Below are 19,633 nucleotides of genomic sequence, written 5' to 3'. Positions count from 1 at the left end.
AATAAATAAATAAATAAATAAATAAATAAATAAATAAATAAAAAAATAAATAAATAAATAAATAAATAAATAAATAAATAAATAAATAAATAAATAAATAAATAAATAAATAAATAAATAAATAAATAAATAAATAAATAAATAAATAAATAAATAAATCCGAATGACACCACAATCAGCATTTTCACAAACAGCACCGTTTAAAGGATCTGACATTGAAAACACACTTTGGAAATACTCGTTAAACACCTCAGCCATTTCTCTTGGATCAGTAAGTACACGATCACCTTTGGCGATTTCATCAAGCTTCGTGCCACCCTTATTCGATAAAAATTGCCAAAATTTATAGGGTCTTTAAGATACAAAACGATTGCGTGTCACATTAAAGTAGTGATTCCTAGAAGCAGCTAATTTGGACTTTAATATAGCCTGTAAATCAAGAATGTCTGCTTGAGCAGCATTGGAATGTTTCCGCAAGCGTTTTAATTTGCGCTTTACATGAATTATTTCTCTATTTATCCACGGATTCGTTCTGCCAACTTTTTTCACTTTATCTGAAATAAAATGTTTATACAGAAATGACAGTAAGCTTTGAACCTTGTCCATAACGTATTAACGTCATCACTATCATCAAACAAAAGAATGGCTTCTTCTAGATAGTTATATTTACATCATCTGCAGATGTGTACTGCTTTATAATAATAGATTTGCATTGGGGTTGGTTGGATTGACGTGGGAGTAATGACATAAAGTATACCAACTTATACTTGAAATTCCCTGAAATTCCCTGAAATTATATCTGAAATTCCCTCACAAATTTCAGTGGTAATATCAGTTATAGTTGAGGAGCACAAGACGAGATCTAGAATCGAAGATGTACTGCTTGTCACCCGAGTGGGAAGCAAAACGGTTTGAGTCAGATTAAACGCCAAGAGCATGTCAAGAAAAATTTCAGAATTCGGCATGTCTGTGGGGCCGAACTTTAGCGTATCCCATTTAATACAAGGCAGATCGAAATCCCCAACAATTAAAAGAAGTTGGTTGCGTACTGGTTCACCTGGTCGTAAAGTTTTAACAAAAATCTGGTTCAGCATTGGGCGGTCTGTACAGACCTACGACGATGATTTGGTTTCTCTCGTGGCAGACATCAATCTCAGGCAATTGATAAGACGGCACACCACTTTTCACAAGAACTGCAGTGCCACCGCCCCTTGTTTTTCGATCCTTACGATAGCATGTATATGAAGGCGGAAACACGCAACTATCTGCATCGTCAGGGTGCAACCAGGTTTCCGAAATGACGGCTATGTGAGGGTCATAGGATAGCAGAACGTGTTCAAACTGTTCTTGTTTATTAGGCAGGCTCTGTGCATTAAGGTTTATCAAACGAAGCCGCTTGTGCGCTAAGGTTGGCTCGTCATTGTGATGTCAATCTTCTGAGCGCGCAGCGCTGCGCAACAGTTTCCTACGGTTTTGACGCTCATCCCATACGTAGACGTCATGATTGATGTATAGCTTACCATAATCTAAGTACGTCTTATCACCCTGACTTCTGCTGTCCTTTACTGTTTTCCAGAGCTTTTTTCGTAGCTGAAGTGTTGCTTGCGAGTAGTTGTGAGGTATTGATACACCAGAATCTTTTAGTTTGCTACACTTCTTGAAAAACGCAAGTTTTTCGTTGTAATTGTACAACCGCACAATGACCGGCCTCGGGCGTTGTTCATTCACCCGGCCAATTCTATGAATGCGCTCCACAGAAGTAACTGTGACCTTTAGGGTGTCTTAAAAAACTTTAGAAATAACTTTGTCTTCCCGAATTTCTCTGCTTTCGTCTGGTCCTTCCGGTATGCGGAATACGACCAAATTATTCCTTCTCGAACGATCTTCATAATCGACAAGCTTTTTGTCTTCTCCTGTCAGAGCCTTTTCTACGCACTCTATTCTTGCCTCCAGCTTCTTTATTTTTTCTTCTTTCGCCTTTGATACCTTTAATACTTGGACTAGTTTGGAAAGTTTTTGGTTAATATCTGAAAGTATGGTGTCGCATTTCTTTTGTTCCTCTTTAGATTGCTTTAGTTCAGCTAGTATAGTATTTATAAGTTCCTGAAGGTCTGGACCAGGGTTGCTCTCCACATCACCACACAGCAAAATCGTTAAAACAGACCAGCAATCGTCAACAATTGGGGCACATCGCCGAGGGCACGGCAGAATCAAAAGCGCGTAGCAACTAGTACGGACAGATGAATTATGGGTGTGGAAGAACGTTGCCGTGCCGTTTGAGGCGGGAGGCGAAATCTTGGTGCTTTATACTCGGCTCCCCTGTCGTCACCGATGACTGAAGCCAACGGCGTGGTTCAATGGAGACGAGGGTGCGTAGCTGCGATGTCCACGGTGGTTTCCACGTGCCTGGAGCGCGATCCAGCGGCGCATGCCCAGATGTGTATGGCCGTCCAGTATCAGGCAGTGGACCAGGCTTGAAAAGAAGAAACACCTGCACGACAATCCATGCAAGCCTAGGAATGTTGTTTTGAAGAAGGTTGCCGCGCCCTCGCTGTCACACAGACAGCGAGATGCCTACGATGCGGGAGGGAAAGGGACAGCCACATGTCTGTCTACTAGAATAAAGCTCCTTTCCTTCCAGGTTTTAAGTTTGTATGTAACAGATGCGGATCGGTCGCTCGGAGGAAGAACAGCGGGAATCGAAGGATCGTCTACCTGAGCAGAAGCGCGAATTGGCGCGAAAACAACAAAAAGCCGCTGCCGCCACAGCTTCCACCGCAAGTTCTAGCTCGCCGAGTAGCTGGGAATCCCTCCCTGATGAATAGCAAGGTCGACGTGAGCCAATATTTCTTGTTCAGCTTGAAGGGCTTTTCAAGCGACAATTTTGGCGGTGCGTATCACTTCTAAGCACGCGCACATAACCGGTTGCCGGTTTCTGCAGGTTGGGAGCGGAGGGATGGGGGAGGGTATTAACGTGCAGCTATAGCTTTCATGTCCTCACTGACTGAGATGTCCGTTGTGCTGGCGGGAGGTTTAAACGTGTACGCCCCCCGCCTCAATGCGAACTTTGTGGTGTCCTCAGTGGTAGAGCGGATTGGGTTGGCGTGTTACGCAGACACTAAAATGCCTATGACGCGGGAGTGAAAGAGACAGCTTCATGTTTGTTCGCTTGAATAGAGCTCGAGTCCATCCAAGTTTCGATCGGACAAGTGCTAATTGCTCAGTCGAATATTACAAACAAACGTGTTCAGTTTCGTGCGTCTCGTGGCCTGCTTTCGCAGGTCATTCTTCTTCGCGAGGGTGGTATGGCACTAATTTTTCTGAGGTTAGCCCCCATGAAGGGGCACAGGCTGAGCTTGGCGTCGTTTTCGCTCGACAAGCGCGATGCGGAGCACCGATATCGGTCCAAGTGCTCGACCTGTCCACTCTGGGATGCTGGCGTGCTCGACGAATGCGCAGTGACGGAACCTTGTCCAGTTTCCCGGCAACGTGGCCAAGCGTGGCACGCCTGCGTCGTGCGCGGGGTCCGTTTTTTTTCGCGGTGACCCGCCGCTCAAGCCATAGCCGCAGATTCGATTCTCTAAGATGGCTGTGGTTTGACAAATCGGTGCAAAATAGAAATAGGTTGCACTGGACATCTATGCTCGTGCGACTTATGATGCAGGCGCGGAACCGGTTGCTTGAACATCCCTGCAGCTGCTGTTGCGATGCGGTGAAATGTTTTCGAGTGATGTTTTCACACGCGCCGCGCAAAGCGACTTGAGTCGGCTGCGACTGCTGCGCCACTGAATGAGGTCGCAGTGAGATCTCAGAGCTTGGCTGCAGAAGCAGAGCTGCTTGCCGGTGTACTTCTCGTCTTGTCTGCGCGTGCCAAAATCCCGTGTCGTGCCTTACCTTCGTCTCGTGTTCGTGCTTTCCGCAAGTTTAGTAGACTCGCGGTAATTCAAACTCGGTTATATAAAACCTTCGGTTAACTCAGACAAATCTCGAGATTTTGGTTGGCCCGCTATTTTTCGTTTATTTTAAAGCCGCCTAATTCAAACTGCTCCATTGCGTAAATTCGCTTAATTCACATTTTTTTCTTGTCCTTGGTGGAAACTATCAGTTGCATTGGCAGCTTCCAGCTGCACATCCGCATCCTTATATCAGAAAGAGCCACAAATAAAGCCTATTACCCGCATGCACGTGTCGAAGCGAAACTGTGTGCGACAACAGCCGCGTGTGGATTGAGGAAGAAAGAAAATTTTGGACTCTCATGCAAGGACGAAGCAGTCATCCATTCGTGATTGTTTTTTTTTTTCAAAGTGTCAATAGAACACTTCAGTATTGTGTGTGAATGTTGTATTACTAAATGTATGTGAATGTTTCGTTGCAAAAGGAACTGTTATGCTGTCCCGAGTCATATTTATGAGAACTTCCGATAATTGCCATTCTCATCTTGCAAACAAAATCCTGGAGTCCCTTTGAATTTGAATTTTCTCTAGTTTAGTATGTGCCAAACGCCGTGTTCACGGTGGCGTTGCCGTAGTGGACACGTCGGTTGCCTGCCACCGCGATGGCATGGCTCGCGTTGCCGTCACCCTGCGGTTGCTTTAGAATTTGGCGCCGGCGTCTCTTCCGGGGAAAGCTGAGCACGAGGTCGCGGGTTCGATTCCCGGCCGCGGCTTCCGCTTTTCTGATGGAGGCGAAAAGCAAAAACGCCCGTGTGTACGAGATTTCGGCCCACGATAAAGATCCCCAGGTGGTCAAAATTACTCCGGAGCCCTCCACTACGGCGCGCCTTATCGCCTGCGTTGCGTCGGCGCGTTAAACCCCACAATCAATCAATCAATCTTCCGGGGAAAGAGGCGCATTGGTGCCATGGCGTCAGCTGCAGCAGCGAAGCCCCGGATCATGGAATGCGGGCCTCGCAACGCCTTGGCCTAAAAACGTTAACGCCTGCGAAACAGGTCCTCGCGGGGGCCGCTTTAATCCGCAGTGGGCCTCGTATCCAGAGAGCAGTTTCGGTTGGGGCTTTTGAACCCTGTCTTCAGCCCCTCCTCTGAGCGGCCTCTGCTGCTTTCAGATGAAGGACCTGCAGCACGACCACATCGTGCGCTTCATCGGGGCCTGCGTGGACCCGCCGCACTGCTGCCTCGTCAAGGAGTACTGCCCCAAGGGAAGCCTGCAGGTGAGCCCGCTCCTCCCTTGCGCGATCGTCGCCGCGGCCATTGCGGCCCGCGTACGAGTTCCGTCATAACCTCCGGCGTCGCCCACAGGCTTACCTCCAGTCACCGCTGTTGCGGGTGCGACGTTATGGGGCGTGACATTGGGCGGCCATATGCGGCGTTTGGGGGTGTTACATGCGAGTATTTCTGGCACACATCGTTGCCGAATCCATCCAACGATTGTGTTCCTAATGAGATGGCCTCTCACTCAAAAAAATTGTGGTTGATTCCTCAGTCGTAGGAATCGGTGAAACACCAAAGTGAAATGTGCAGCGGAATTTGCAGGTGAGCATGATGTGTGGGTCGGCGGCTGTCTTGTGGGTGCGCTTGGCGATTGGCGTCCTGCTGACGGGTCGCTTCGGAAAAGGTGTACTGGCGTCATTTCTTTGACGGATATGGCGTCAGTGAAATCTTGGTGTATCCCGGCATAAAACACTTTCGTGTTAAAATATAAAACCCGAAAACGAACAACCCTAAGTATAACGTACTATTTAGTGCTAAAGGTTGCTTCCTCGCAAGAAGACCCTGTGTGCAGGGGTGCACCCTTTACAGGCCGCTTGCTTCTTTGTACTAGTGTTACTGCCGTGACGGATATGACGTCGGTCAATTGTTTGTGTCCAAGAATAAAACAGTTTTGTGTTAAAAAAAATACAACAACACTAAACTGGTGCAGCTTACTCACCTGGTGCAAGGCTGGAGAAACAGCAGAGCTAGCGGCCCCTTTCCCTTCGTCGGCTGTTGCACCAAACGTGGATCTTGCCGTTGGAAGCTCTGCATGACTGGCACGCCTGTATCACTTTGTCCACAGGCTTTCGCATCTCCCCCAAAGTGAACCGCGTTCGCAGACACTATAGAACTGGCGGAAGCCGCCTTCGCGAACTCGGCGTCTGTAGCGCGAACTCGGTTTGTGTGCTCCCCACTTCTGCCACGAACGCACGTGAACTGGCGTGGAGAACAGCACGCGAGAGATCACGCCACGTACGCAATAGCATAGAAGCCGGTTTCATAGCGTGAGGGGACTAGGTTATATTCCGACCACGGGAAGCGTTTTTCCCCTGTGCTTCGTCCTTTTTTGTTTCATGCGGCGGCGTCCTTTTAATTGTTTTCTTTATTGTTTAGTTCTAATTTCCCAAAGACGTGTGTTTATTTGCCTTCCCATCTCGTAATGAGGCGGCCTGGAAAGTCAAGATGGAGTGGTTTTGGCGCGCTATGGGCGCCTGAATTTGTTGTTAGGATGATTTTTCTTTCGCTTCAAAATTAACCCAATGTGTTCTAGCGCTTGTGAAAATTCCTATGTGGCCCTGTTCCTCGTAGGTGTTGCGCAGTGCGTGCCGACACAACCTTTTTTTCCCCTTCCAATTGGTTACACACCTTATTTCCCCCCGCCGCTGCTAACCACGTACCCATCGGGCCTTTGGGTATTTTGCCGATTTTGCAGCGCAGAGGTCCCGGGTGCGAATCACGGGACACCCCCAGCCACGTTTTCTTTTTCGTGAGGCGCGCACTCCAAAGACCTGTTCGTGGGTTCCTTGCCCGCGCTCCAGTTTCCTTCACCCTTCGAGGTTTTTCCGTGCGACGGGCGCATAACTTCGGACAAAAAAGCTCCACTGTTTTTTTTTCTTTTGGTAAGAGCAACTTTATTTACAAATATACATACAGTGCCGTATGGATTGACTACAGTGGTTCCAGTGTACAACAGAACAAGGTGTTTCACTTAAACATAAACATATTTCCGGTAACACCTGAGGGAAGGCTCAGCGTGCTTAGCCAATTAGGTGTAAGCCAGTCAAAGAGTATTGCCAACACATCCGCAGAGCGTTTGTTAAATTTATGCGAGAGAGATTGACGACAGTGTCACTGAGTCATTTCACAAAGTTTGAAGCGAACGGGATAGAAGGAAAGGAAGAAAATGGAGCTCTTCAGTAAAGCCATGTCTTGGTGGAAGAGGGCTCCGGTGTTTCCCGTAACTAGCCCTCAAATGGCGTCCCATCTACTTTGCTGTGTTGACTTGAACTCCATGAGAGTTCGCGTGCTTCGCGCCTGTGCGTCGCGAAGCTCGGAGTCCGAATCAGCTCCGTCTAGAGCGGCCACTTCCCACTGTACCTTTTGCACGAAATACCGCCACGCCGGTCGGGGGAGTTCAGTGCATTCGACCGCATCGACTCTCGCCCTCCATAGCGAGTGGAGCCCCATTACATGGACACAGTCGCGGAGGAGCGGGCATTCCGACGCGCATCCAGTAACTTCAAGTTCGTCCAAGTGATTTTCCAGCGCGCGTTGAAGGAGCACTGCAGCTCGTCCTAGAAATAGAGCCCCGTGTTATGAATACATGCTCAACCGTTTCCCGCCTTTCACATAGTAGACAGTTGGCCCCTCCCGGCAGAAAAAAAAAAACCCGCTCCTCCTGTCTTGCCTGGGTAGGCAGTAGGCAGGTGTGAAAGCGGGACAAAAAAATTCCGCACAAATTCAAAGAATCAATACTGAGGCGTAGCATTCTTATGCCGCCTGCCTTGGGTGTGAGTTTTTTCCAGCGAGATTTCTGGTTTCTTCTAAATCCTGTCCGAACATATATTTCCAATTTCGCTATTATAACCATAACAGGTGAAACTTCCGCGAAATCTTCAATATTGTGGAAATGTCATGCGTCATACGTTTTGCCATTTACCGTAATTATTTTAATATTTTTCTGAATTTTTTGTTTTTCAGAATTTCGTCCGGCCAATTACCTCCTATTATTTATTACAGCGATTACATTTGGAACTTTTCAGAAATTTGGATTATTCAGGAAATGCAGTTACACGGTTAGCCATTTTTCCATAATTATTTTATATATTTTTTCCTTTTTTTTTTTCATTTTTCAAAATTTCGTTCGATCAATTGTGTTCATTTACACTATTATACTACTACAGTGGGCTTTCGCGAAATCTGCATTATTGCGGAAATTCCATGTTTTATATATTTTGACATTTTCAGTAATTTTTTATACTTTTCTTATTCTCTACCTTTTTGAAAATTTCGCCCGAACCAATTATCTAAATTTACGTTACTATAAGGATTACATTTGGAACTCCCACGAAAAATGCATTATTGTGGAAATCGAGGTTGTTACATGGTTCGCCATTTCCCGTAACTTTCATATTTTTTTAAAATTTCGTTCGACCAACTGTCTTCATTTACACTATTATAACGATTACATGTGGAACTTTCGCGAAATCTGCATTATTGTGGAAATGCCATGCGTATACGCTTTGACATTTTCCGTATTTTTTATATTTTTGTTATTTATTAGTTTCTCAAAATTTCTTTCAACCAATTATCTCTGTTTACGTTATTCTATCGGTTACATTTGAAACTTTTGGTAAATCTGCATTATTGTGGAAATGCAGTGCGTTACACGGCTCTCCATTTTCCGTAATTACTTTCTATATTTTTTTTTCCAGTTTCCAAATTTTTTTTGACGAATTATCGCTATTTACGCAATTATAACGATTAGAGGTGAAACTTTCGCGAAATCTGCATTACCTTGGAAATGCCATGCGGTATTTCTCATCTTTTTTTATATTTTTGTGATTTTTTAGTTTTTCAAAATTTCGTTCGACCAATTATCTCCATTTACGGTATTCTAACGATTACATTTAGAAGTTTCGCGAAATTTGGATTTTTGTGGAAATGCACAGCGTTACACGGTTCTCCATTCCCCGTAGTTATTTGATATTTTTCTTTTTTGCTTAGTTTTCGAAATTTCGTTTGAGCAATTATTTCTATTTACGCTATTATAACGAGAACAGGTGGAACTATCGCGAAATCTGAATGATTGTGGAAATGCCATGCGGTATACGTTTTGACGTTTTGCTTAATTTCTTTATATTATTGTTATTTCTAGTTTTTCAATATTTCATTCCGCCAATTATCTCCATTTACGCTATGCTAACGGTTACATTTGGAACTTTCGCGTAATCTGCATTACTATGGAAATGCAGGGCGTTACACGGTTGGCTATTTTCCGTAATTATTTCATATTTTTGTATTTTTTTTCAGTTTTTCAAAATTTCGTTAGACGAATTATCTTCATTTATGCCATTATGATGATTAGAGGTGGAACTTTCGCCAAAGCTGCATTAATGTGGAAATACCATGAGGTATACGTTCTGACCTTTTTCGTGACTTTTTATATTTTTTTTTTAGTTTTTCAATATTTTGTTGGACCAATTATCTCCTTTTACGTTATTGTAACGATTACATTTCTAACTTTCACGAAATGTGCATTTTTGTGGAAATGCAGGGCATTGCAGGCTCCTGGCTCGGGAGGGGGTGGGGGTACTCGGCAAAGAGTGCTGCGCATTAAAATCTTTCGAGCAGGTCGGGATGTGGAGCTTCCGTACTCGCCGCAGGACGTCACTCTTTGGCCGACGAAGAGGTGGCAGGCGGTACATAGGCGGTGGTACGATCTTTTCCACGAGATCCCAATACAGTGTCCTTGGTTTCACTGCCAGCTCTCTCCAAGAGGGCCACCGCCCGCCACTTCCCTGTATAAACCTGCTGCGCGGGCACCGCTCCGCTGTTGTTGCCAGCCGAGGGGCGAGGTGCAACGCGCCTACATTTTGGGTTGCCGCTCGGAGGAAGCCATCTGGATGATCTCGGAAGAACATAAACCGTTGCACATATGTTAACGAGCCCAAGGCCCCCGGCTTCAGCACTCCAGAAAGAGTTGGGGCGGCGCATGAGCTCATACGTTGATCGCCAGACGAAAACCGGGAACAACCGGTGTAGCTTGGCCACTGAGCCTGCGTCAGTAGTCGAGACATGGGACGCGTACAACATGGCCGGATATGCCAAGGAGTTACAGACAGGTGCCCTAGAGAGAGGGCAATATGTTGCGCTCTCCAGGTCTCCAAGTTCCTTCCAGCAGCTGCCAGTTTCGTCTGCCACCAGGATGCGATGACCGAGCCATTTTTTAGGTTGACCCCGAGATAGCAGGTGATGGCCTCCCTCCATCGAACTCCATAGAGTTGTTGTGGTTTGGTGAGCCATTCCTCTTGCCATGCTCCATCTGACTTCGAACGATTGAGCTTCAGCCAGTCTCTTGCCTGCACTATCGATGAGCACACAAATGCAACATTGTCCGCATAGGCCAATACCTTTGCTCTTCGTCGCCGAGGACTAAGCCTTTGATTGACTTGGAGGCCATTGCCATCCTGCAGAGTGGTTCTGTACACAATGCAAAGAGAATCGGGGACATAGGGCAGCCCTGCCTGACCGACCTTCCGTAGTCGATGGGCGGCCCCACCTTCCCGTTCGTGATGACACTGGTAGCGGTGCCGGTGTAGCTTATTTTTATCCACTCTACCAATGCTTCCCCTATCCCACATTGACGGAGGAACCTGAACAGGAAGGCGTGGTTTACCTGGTCGACAGCATTTTTTAAAAAGGTCGAGTTGTAGGACCGCTAAGGGGTGGATGCGGCGCAGGTTGGTGTTGATGCAGCTTTCCCTAAACCCACGTGTCTGGTGAGGGCCCACAACACTACCGAGGGCTCTCTCGAGGCGTGGGGCCAGGACGCGGGCTAGAATTGTGCACTCAGTGGAAAGTAGACTGATAGGTATGAAGTCTTCCACGTTGGGCGCCGTGTTCTGGAAGGATTTTTTGGGGATAAGGACCAAGTTACTGCTCCGCATTGAGAATGGTAGCAGGTTTGGTGTTGAGATGTTTTCGAAGACCGCGGCCAATACAGGGCAAATCTCTTCACAGAATACCTGATAGAATTCCAAAATTATGCCGTCGGGCCCCGGTGTCTTATTCTTTGAGAGTTTCTTAATCGCGCGCTTGACCTCTTCGACCGATGTGGGTGCAACCCTTGGCAACTCGCCTATGACTTCCTGTGGAGGAGCCTGGAGATGAACGTGTTGGGAGAACAGCCTTGCGTAGTACTCGCTGAAGGCAGTCTCCACCTCTCCGCTCCCACTGACAAGGCCATCAGCGGGGTTCACCTCGGGAATCATTTTGTAGCGAAAGCTACACTACGCTACCTCGAGCAGTCTTCACGGGGTGACCAGTTTTCACCTTGAAAGGTACAGGTCAAACCACACCCCCTTCCGCAAGCGCCCGGCACGGAGCAGCGGCCCGCGGTGGCGGGGAGAGATAGGCTTATGCTTAGATGAAACCAGGGTGAACTTAACCAAAGACAAAGGATGTGGAACGCAGCGACAGCCGCTCGTCTAAAACGAAAGTTTAATACCAAGAATGGTGAATATAAACACTTAACACAAAACAATAAAAACACTGCGCATGAGCAAAACAAGTTTACAAAAGCCACAGTGATAAGGCAACTAGATAGAAAAGCCCACCCAGATATGCAAGCTCTTTGGGATGAAGACACACGCTTGCTTGGCTGACACAATCGTCTCCTCTTTCTTCTGTGAGGAACGCTTGCGTAATTTCCCGGGGAGTTGGTTCGCGGGGCCTAAAGAAAATGTCAGTTGCAAGAAAATTAGGTTTACATCCGCTGCACTTAGTACAATGTGAAGAAAGATGGGATGATGGCGGGTCCCTTTAATTACAATTCTTGCTCTCTCAAACGAACGTTGATACAACTTGTGTTCCACTTCTTTTGTCTTGTTTAAGTTCGTGCTGTTTTCATCCAAGGATATGTCTTTCCAACCAGTCCAGCTTGCCACCCTTCTACCGAGAGATAGGCGAGAAGGGAACGGAGACGTGCGCGGAACCCGTGTCGCCACCTCGCAGAGGAAGGCGAGGAGGCCGACGCCGCAGCGATGAGGAAGGCCACGTGGCCACGTGCGCCGCAGAACCGTGTGCGATCGAGGAAGGCAAACATTCAAGTGTGGTCGCTCGTACAGCGGCGAAGCTTAAACAACGCCGTGAGGCGAAAAAGAATTATGAATAAGCAGTGTATTCATTGCAAACATGTCTGTAGATCACTGCGAAAGCACACCTCGACAATGGGCCTAGCCCGGGCAGTGAAGCTTTTGCTATCAACCAAAGTTAACGAGAGCTAAACCACAGCAAATTTCAGTGGTGGTCTTCGCTCGTTCGAAGGCACCAAACAGCTTCGATGGCTGTGCCTCGGACTTCACTCGTTGCTCCCTGCTCCGCACAAGAGCCCCCCAATACCGTTTTTCGAGCTCAGTGCGGTTAAAAGCCTTGGTATACTTTTTTATTGAAGCCGAGAAAAGGGCCCCCACGGTCGTGCGTCGACGTTGAAGCCAGGCGCAGCCTCACAGCCTCCGTGCTGGCACCGGTGAAGCTAGGAAGATCAGCTCAGCCCCCCTGCGCTGGCAAAGAACGGACGGCCAGAGAATCCACGGGGAAGGCTTCGGGCCTCTCGCAGCACGGTGGCTGCTTCCGACATTTCCACCAAACAATGGGGAATCGGCGAAGTGAGGCCGGAAGTGTTCTCCTCATTTGCCCAAAGATACGCCACGTGCTCCCGCCTGACAAACGTGAGGAACTAAGCGCCAGAAGTGCCCGACAAATTATAAAGGGAACGAGAAAAAAAAAGTAAACGAGTGGCGATCCAATCACTGGTGGTCCCAAGGGGGGGGGGGCGAAGGGGCGATCGCCCCCCCCCCCCCAAAAGGTCCTCAGCTTCTTATTTTTTGTTTTTTTTTTCGAAGCATTCCACTTGCGCGAGGTTAAATCCACTTGTGTGAGGTCGCAAACGTGTTGCGACCGTCAGAAATGCGGGCTCGAGTCAGCCGTAGCACCGCCTACGGGGAGTCAAAAACCACTGGGTCGCTAAGTGATTTGTGCGCAAGCGGGTTACACAACATACACGCACACGCCGGCATGGTTATCACCTCCTCCGCAGAACTAGCGCAAGGAGAGGAGCGGTTCTTATTCACCCCACAAAAAAAAAAAAAAAAAAAAAAATCGCCCCCCCCCCCCAAAAAAAAAAAAATAAAAAATCGCCCCCCCCCCCCCCCCTTAAAACCAATCTCTGGGACCGCCACTGGATCCAATCCTGGATACCTGAGAATGCGTGAGCATCCCGACCTTCCCCATAGCGAACTCGAGGCTCCACCCGATGTGCACGCCTTGCTCGGGATTTAGAAGTCCGCAGCACAGCAGCCCTCGCACTACCCTTGCGCCAACCGCCGTCAACGCCCTACCCATCTCAGCGGTCACATTCGACCTCCTCGCCAGCGGCACTGGCTGCCCGCAGTCGCCCCTCGTGTCGTCCGCCTGCAGTGTCGGCGTTTCGTCACCGTCACACGCGTGTTCGCCGCTCCGCACGGGCTGCGCACACCGTGTACAACGCGGGAGTCGTGGAGGCCCAGCTTTGACGTGACGTCTCCCGAGCTCTTTCGGCAGCTATGCGAAGGAGGCAGCGCTGCCGAAAGCAAACGTTGCACGACCACGCACTCTCTTCTCCTGCGATCTTTGTTTGCGCCATTGCAGGACTGGCAGCGAAAACTATTTCCCACATACCCTATTTATTTCTCACGCAACAAAGACTCAGTTGTCGCTTTACAAGTTTTCGAATGTGTCGAAAACAGCCTCCCTAGTAACACCTAATGATCGGACCGGATACAAGTATTTTTTCTATCAATAATGTAAACCTAAAGCAGGTTTTCACCCCAGGGATGTCATAAGGCCACCTTAGTGTAGACCGCCGTGTCAAAGGGTTGGGTCTACGGTAAGATCGTGCAAGGTATGTAAGCGGGTACAGCCACTCGCAAAATAATGTCTCAAAATGCGCCCGTGGTTTATAGAAAAGATCACATTGTCTACTACCACTTGCAAAGCACCGTCCCACCTAGGGGGTTGTTTTTATAGAACTTTACGCGGACTTTCCGGGGTGAATCACTTCTGTTTGTATTTTTATTGTAAAACTTGTTCTGCTTACCTTGCGACGGCACAGTGAAAGGATATTCAATTTACGCTTCTGAATGAAAGTCACTCGGCAGACTCGCAAAGTGCTTTCTGGTCCCCCCTCTGTTTAGTCGAAAAACCTTCCGACGCTGATTGAGATCGTGATTGGATCCGCTTTTCTGGAGGAAAAGCTTTCAACCCTTCCGAGAGTGGCTTCCAGGGCAGTGGTTTGTAAGAGCAGAAGGGAAATCATTTCAATAGCCAAAGCTGAATATTTTCTCCCATCTTGCTTAGTACGCGAATGGCCTAGCTGTCCTGGTTCATTTTCCTAATAGGAAGTGTTTACTGTCAAACGTGTTTTTAATTATCTATCAGAAGTTAAATTTCTGAATCTCATATCGTATCATGCATAATCGCAACCTGGCCCTCTACACCAGCCATCCTCATTGTCTTTATTTGTTTTTACTTCTGGTGCTATTCACTTTTAGTATGACTTGAATCTGTGGTAGCTAACCATCTTTTTTTGGCGCTCTTTGCCCCAGTTGGCCTTGCGCCATTAAAATGCAACCATCATCAAGTGTTTCCTCCTCCCCCCCACCCCCCCCTTTCGCCGCAGCATGCGTGTTGCCCTTCTGTCATTTCCACAGCTTAAATGCAACCGTGTACCACGGCAACGACAATTGACGCACCGTATGCGATGGCTTCACCTGACGTAATTGGCAAGAATTCGACTGGACTGACTCACTTTTAGCCTAATAGCAGTTTCTAGTGCTCTCACTTTACCACAGAATTTCTTTTTAATAATTGCGTATAAAGTAGGCAAAACTGTTGGCCGAAACTTGGTGGTTCTACGTATAAGCTTAACATTTGTATAACGAGAACATTTTCTTGCTAATTTTTAATTTATTTTGACTTCTGTTTAACGTTTGAAGTTCTACACAAGTGAAAACAGGGGAAGGAAAGTGGGAACTGGAAGCAATATATTTCAGATTTCATGTATGAATTAAGTTCGTCTGAAGCGTTTCAAGTTTCGCGATTTATGTGAGCTGAATATTGAAAGAAAATTTATCTTTGCAAATGCTTTTTTCACACGTAACTAGTTTTCTCAGCTAAAGTTTCATTTTGGTGATTTTTCATAGCGTACAAGGTAACCGTTTGCTCTCTCTTAACAGGCCTTATTACTTCCCTTTTGTGTGATTTCAAGGCCGCGAACAAGTGAGAAGTTTAACTGAGGTAGTCATTCTTCGGTGCCCACCTTTCATTTTTATAAAGGAGAAGCACCGTCGCCGTCTCTGGTTCCGCGATGGCCAGGGGGATGGCCAGCTCTTCCGCTCGCTGCGCGTCTCTCGTGACGGTGCTCGCGGCGTTCACCGTGATTCCCGTCTTCCCGTCTGTCACCGCCGCCGCGAAGCACGGGTAGTTGCCGTACTCCGCGGCGTCGACGAATCTGGTGCCCGGAACGTTCAGGGGCTGTTCCAACGCAGCCTTCGCTCTGGACGCTCTGCTGTCCGCGTTGTGGGTCGGATCCATGTTCTTGGGTAACGGCTACACTCAGACGGCGTTTCGGACTTCTGCCGGAGCGTCGCGCTCTTCCTGCTTGCCGAGGCTCTGAGGGTCGGCCGCCGTCTCCATTCCGAGCCGGGCGAGAATGGTCCTCCCCGTTCGCGAACCCTTGAGCCTCTCTATCTAGCCGACCCGCTGGGCTTCCGTGATCTCCTCGAGCGTGTTATGCATCCCCAGCTCGAAGAGCTTCTTCGTGCACGCGCTGTCGAGCACGCCTATGGCTGCCTTGTACGCCTTCCTCATGGCCGCGTTCAGGCGGTTGCGCTCCTGAAGCAACCAGTTGTGGAAGGACGCCGCGTAGGCGACGTGACTTATCGCGAAGGACTGGATAAGTCTGAGCAGGCTGTCCTTCCTCATCCCGTATCTTCTGTTCGCCACTCGCTTGACCAGCTGCGTTACCTTGCCTACCAGTCTGGTGACCGTGTCGTTGTTCCAGCGGTTGCGTTCGATCTGGAACCCCGGCACCCTGATCTTGGATGCCTTCGGGATCGTCTGTCCGTTGCTCGCACGTGTCGCTCTCCTGCTTGGGTGTATTTTATAGCGCAACATTATTACAAGCTTAGACGCGATGAGGCAAATTCGCCGATTACAGATTAAATTCAACGATATATAAATTCACCGAAGAAAGAATTCGTGACGTCTTAAAAACGAGGCTTCCGAAGTCGCGTCGTCCCAGCCACCGTTTTCGGAGCCTTCAACCTTTTTCAACGGAGACTATTTGATATGAAGTAAAGGGCAACATCGACAGGACAATTTAAACGGGCCAGCGTGACGATCATTTGCTTACGATCAGGTTGGTTGGTACTGTAAGGGTCGTTCCCAGTGTGTATTTATCCAACAAGGAACAGCTACAGCTACATGCCCACTTCAATGACCTTGAATAAAGCCTATATTTATCAACGCTTGGGAGGGAATGGCCCACAAACCTAAATGTTTCCCTAATCGACGGCATTCCGTCTGCCGAGCGGTATGATACCCCTTTTCATGCGCAGGGCAGGGAACGAATAAATCGGCAGTATAGCGTGTACCCTCTGCCATGGCACGCATGCGGGCAGCCATGTGTGTGCGCCGTCACTAGTTACATCTGGCTCCGTGTGATGTCGTGCTTGTCCGTGCTAAGCACACGACGTGTGTTTGATGTTCCAAACTGTCCCCCGCCGAGCGCGAAGTAATGCCTCGACTCCAAAGGGAGCACCGGCAATAACATATCGGTTCAGTCCACCGTTGAGAATCGGTTTGAAACGGGACAGACGACTCACGCTGGCGTTTTTTTTTAACTGCGAGGTGCGGGCGCAGTGGCACAAGCCGCGCCATGTCCGTGCCAGACAATCGTTTTCAATGTCGTCAAGCGAAGAAATTGACAGCTATACTTTTCAGGGAATACCATCCATAGATAGTATCTAACAAAGTTTGGCGGGCGATTCCTTCGCTTCGCAACACTGAAAACCGCCATGACAGGGCCCACTTGTCGGCGCATGCGCTTAAATCCCTAAAAAAAAATTAGACCCCCCCCCCAGCCGCGTTGGGAGTTTCTTGTCCCGCACGCCACGAAGGAACCGTGGGCTGGTAGAGGTAGAAAGCATTGCTTTAAAAAAAAGGGGCGGGGGGGGGGGGGACCAGCGTTTGTCTAAGTGTTTCCACCAAATTTTCGGCCGTGGCGCCAGCATATTTGCATAAACACAGCTATATGTGTGGTTATCGATGCTCTGCTTGACCTTGAGCACAGCCTTGAGGCTGAAGACGTCTTCTTCGGCCGCGATCGTCATGTCGTCGACCGCGATTTCACTCGTGCTTCACGATGCCGGCTCGCGGGGACCCCTCTCGATGTCACAGGTGTTAGTTTTGGCTATGGGAGTATACTTAGCTTCGTCGGTGGCCGCGTCCGCTGCTACGACGTTGCGCTGCACGTTCACGCGAACGTCCCGCACGCCAGGCTGCACGGTGAGCTGTCCAGCGATAATGTGGCGCGCCAGCTTCGCGAGCGTAGCCCTCGGCTCCTTCGGCTGAAAAGGGGCTGTCCCGAGGGCTGTGGTGCGTGGTGGGAGCTTCTGCCCTCGTTCCGAAGCATCCGTTGCAATCTCTTGCGTTTAGAGAGCGACACAATCTCCTTGCAGGACTCATGAGTGGTTTACAGATGTGGCTTGCGACGCTGGCCGCTAGGACAGGAGGCTTCGCTGCTACAGACTCTTCGCCAGGGCAGCTCATTACGCTCAACTCGACAATCACAAAAGAGAGCTTCGCGATATTCCGATGTATCTGCTCTGAAGTAATTCATCACTGCATGCAATCCAATTCGCGACTAAAAAATAGAGTAGATACGCATTCTTCGGCGCTGTGCCTTAAACTGCGAGTGTTCTAGCCCGCTTTATCTACACGGCAGCCCAATGAACTAAAAAATTCCCCGCATTTCCCCGAGGGGAAGAATGTGAAAGTGCGAATGCACGAGTTGAATTTGCGCGGTTCGGTAATGTTCGCGAAAGAGAGATCACACACACACACACAACTACAAAGAAAGAATGATGCATTTATTCACAGACACCTATTTGTGTTGTCGTTGTACTTGATTGGGATCTCAGCTTTGAAATTTCGTGTCAGTACTCCTTTAAGCGGGTGCATTAGCCCTTCTCACGCCCGATTCCTGGCCAATCCCCCACGTGGGTATGTGCCATGTCAGCGGCCAGGCAGCGCGCGCCCATCTCCCCCCGTTGCCAAGGAAGACGAGGAGATTCCTGGCCAATCCCCCACGTGGGTATGCTATGCGGACATCGCCGGTGGACGCAGGTTCAGGGTCGCTTAAGAAGTGCATTGCACTTAAAAGGCGCGGGCGACACAAGGACACTGGCTCCCTCTCGTGCGCCAAACGTCCACGCCAAGCAAAGCAACTCTCCTTTTGGCACACAGCAATGCCGTCGACGATTTCGGATAGCGGCGGCTGGCAGTCAGCCGATCTGCGGCCGATATCGGAACGGGGCGGCTGGCAATCAGCTGAGCTCTGGCGCCGACTTCACGCGGATCTCGCGACAGGTATAGGCTGCAGGGCGCTGCGCGAAACACCTCTTGGCGTACAGATATTTGTTTCGAGTTCGGCGGGGCGCAACTTGGGACACCATACCGCTCTCGGGATTCCGGGATAAACGTTGCCGCGTGACAACAGTACTACGGTGCTCACGTTGTAGTCTAGTCTTCGGTATACGACCAACTTGTATCCGCTCGTAAGTGCACGCCGGGCTGCGGTTGAATTGGAGATAAGGTTGTTACACTTGGAACGGAACAGCTACTCTTTTCGCGCAGCCAACGTTATCGCGGCACTTTCTACGTTGTGGAATCGCTCGCTCATGCCTTGCACGGGAAACCACTTTATCACATAATGCAACAAATAGCGCTGAACTTAACACGACGACCGCAGCATAAATGAAAAAAAAGGACGCACTGATTGACTATATGATATGACTAGCACGTGCACTGGGAAGGGATACGAGGTGGCAGGGGTATTTATATGTTGTCTCGTTTATTGAGCTTTTCACAGTTGCTAGTAGCGCATGTTCCGTTTCTTTGTGTCCTTTTTTTGCCAGTATCTCAACACCGAGCAGGTACTCCGCGGGGGAAAGGCTATACGGGAGAATAGAAAAGACCCTATAGACTACAGGGCAGAAGAAAGACGAGAAAGAGGTAAAAAAGAAAAAAAAAGACAGAGTTCAGTTTGTGTGAGCAGTTCAATGAACATCACGAAAGTATTTTAAATCCTTTCAGTGACGCCGATCTCGTCGAGGTATTCCAATAACGCCACTAGTGCTCTGCGTTGCGCTGCAAGGGGGAGAGTCATGAACTGAGCAGCACTTTTAGGCTAATGGACCTCTCCCTGTATGTAAATACCGTGACGTCACGAAGCGCACGTGCGCGACGGGCGGCGCCTGCTGGTGGCCGCGAAGTGCGGCGGCGGTTGGCAGAACGAGCCTGCGCCGACGGTCCGGCCTGGCCGCGCGGCGCCCGCAAGAAACGATGTGCCGTTGGTTCGGACCGTCGCTGGGCGCCTA

General features: G+C 48.8%; 1 protein-coding gene across 2 annotated transcripts in view; it reads left to right on the top strand.

Annotated features, from left to right (window-relative positions):
- LOC144178112 (atrial natriuretic peptide receptor 1-like) overlaps nucleotides 1–19,633 on the top strand; it is a 791,119-nt gene that overhangs the window by 660,678 nt on the left and 110,808 nt on the right. For both annotated transcript variants that reach the window (XM_077705647.1, XM_077705648.1), the window contains exon 11: nucleotides 5,066–5,170. In XM_077705647.1, the coding sequence (XP_077561773.1) occupies nucleotides 5,066–5,170 (105 nt within the window). The remainder of the gene's footprint in view (nucleotides 1–5,065; nucleotides 5,171–19,633) is intronic.

This window comes from Haemaphysalis longicornis, unplaced genomic scaffold, assembly GCF_048455015.1.
Source record: "Haemaphysalis longicornis isolate Haplotype H1 unplaced genomic scaffold, Haemaphysalis longicornis Haplotype H1 scaffold_4, whole genome shotgun sequence".
In the NCBI taxonomy this organism is placed as follows: Eukaryota; Metazoa; Arthropoda; class Arachnida; order Ixodida; family Ixodidae; genus Haemaphysalis; species Haemaphysalis longicornis.
Note: the sequence above shows the minus strand (reverse complement) of the source record. Positions and strands in the feature narration are given on the sequence as shown.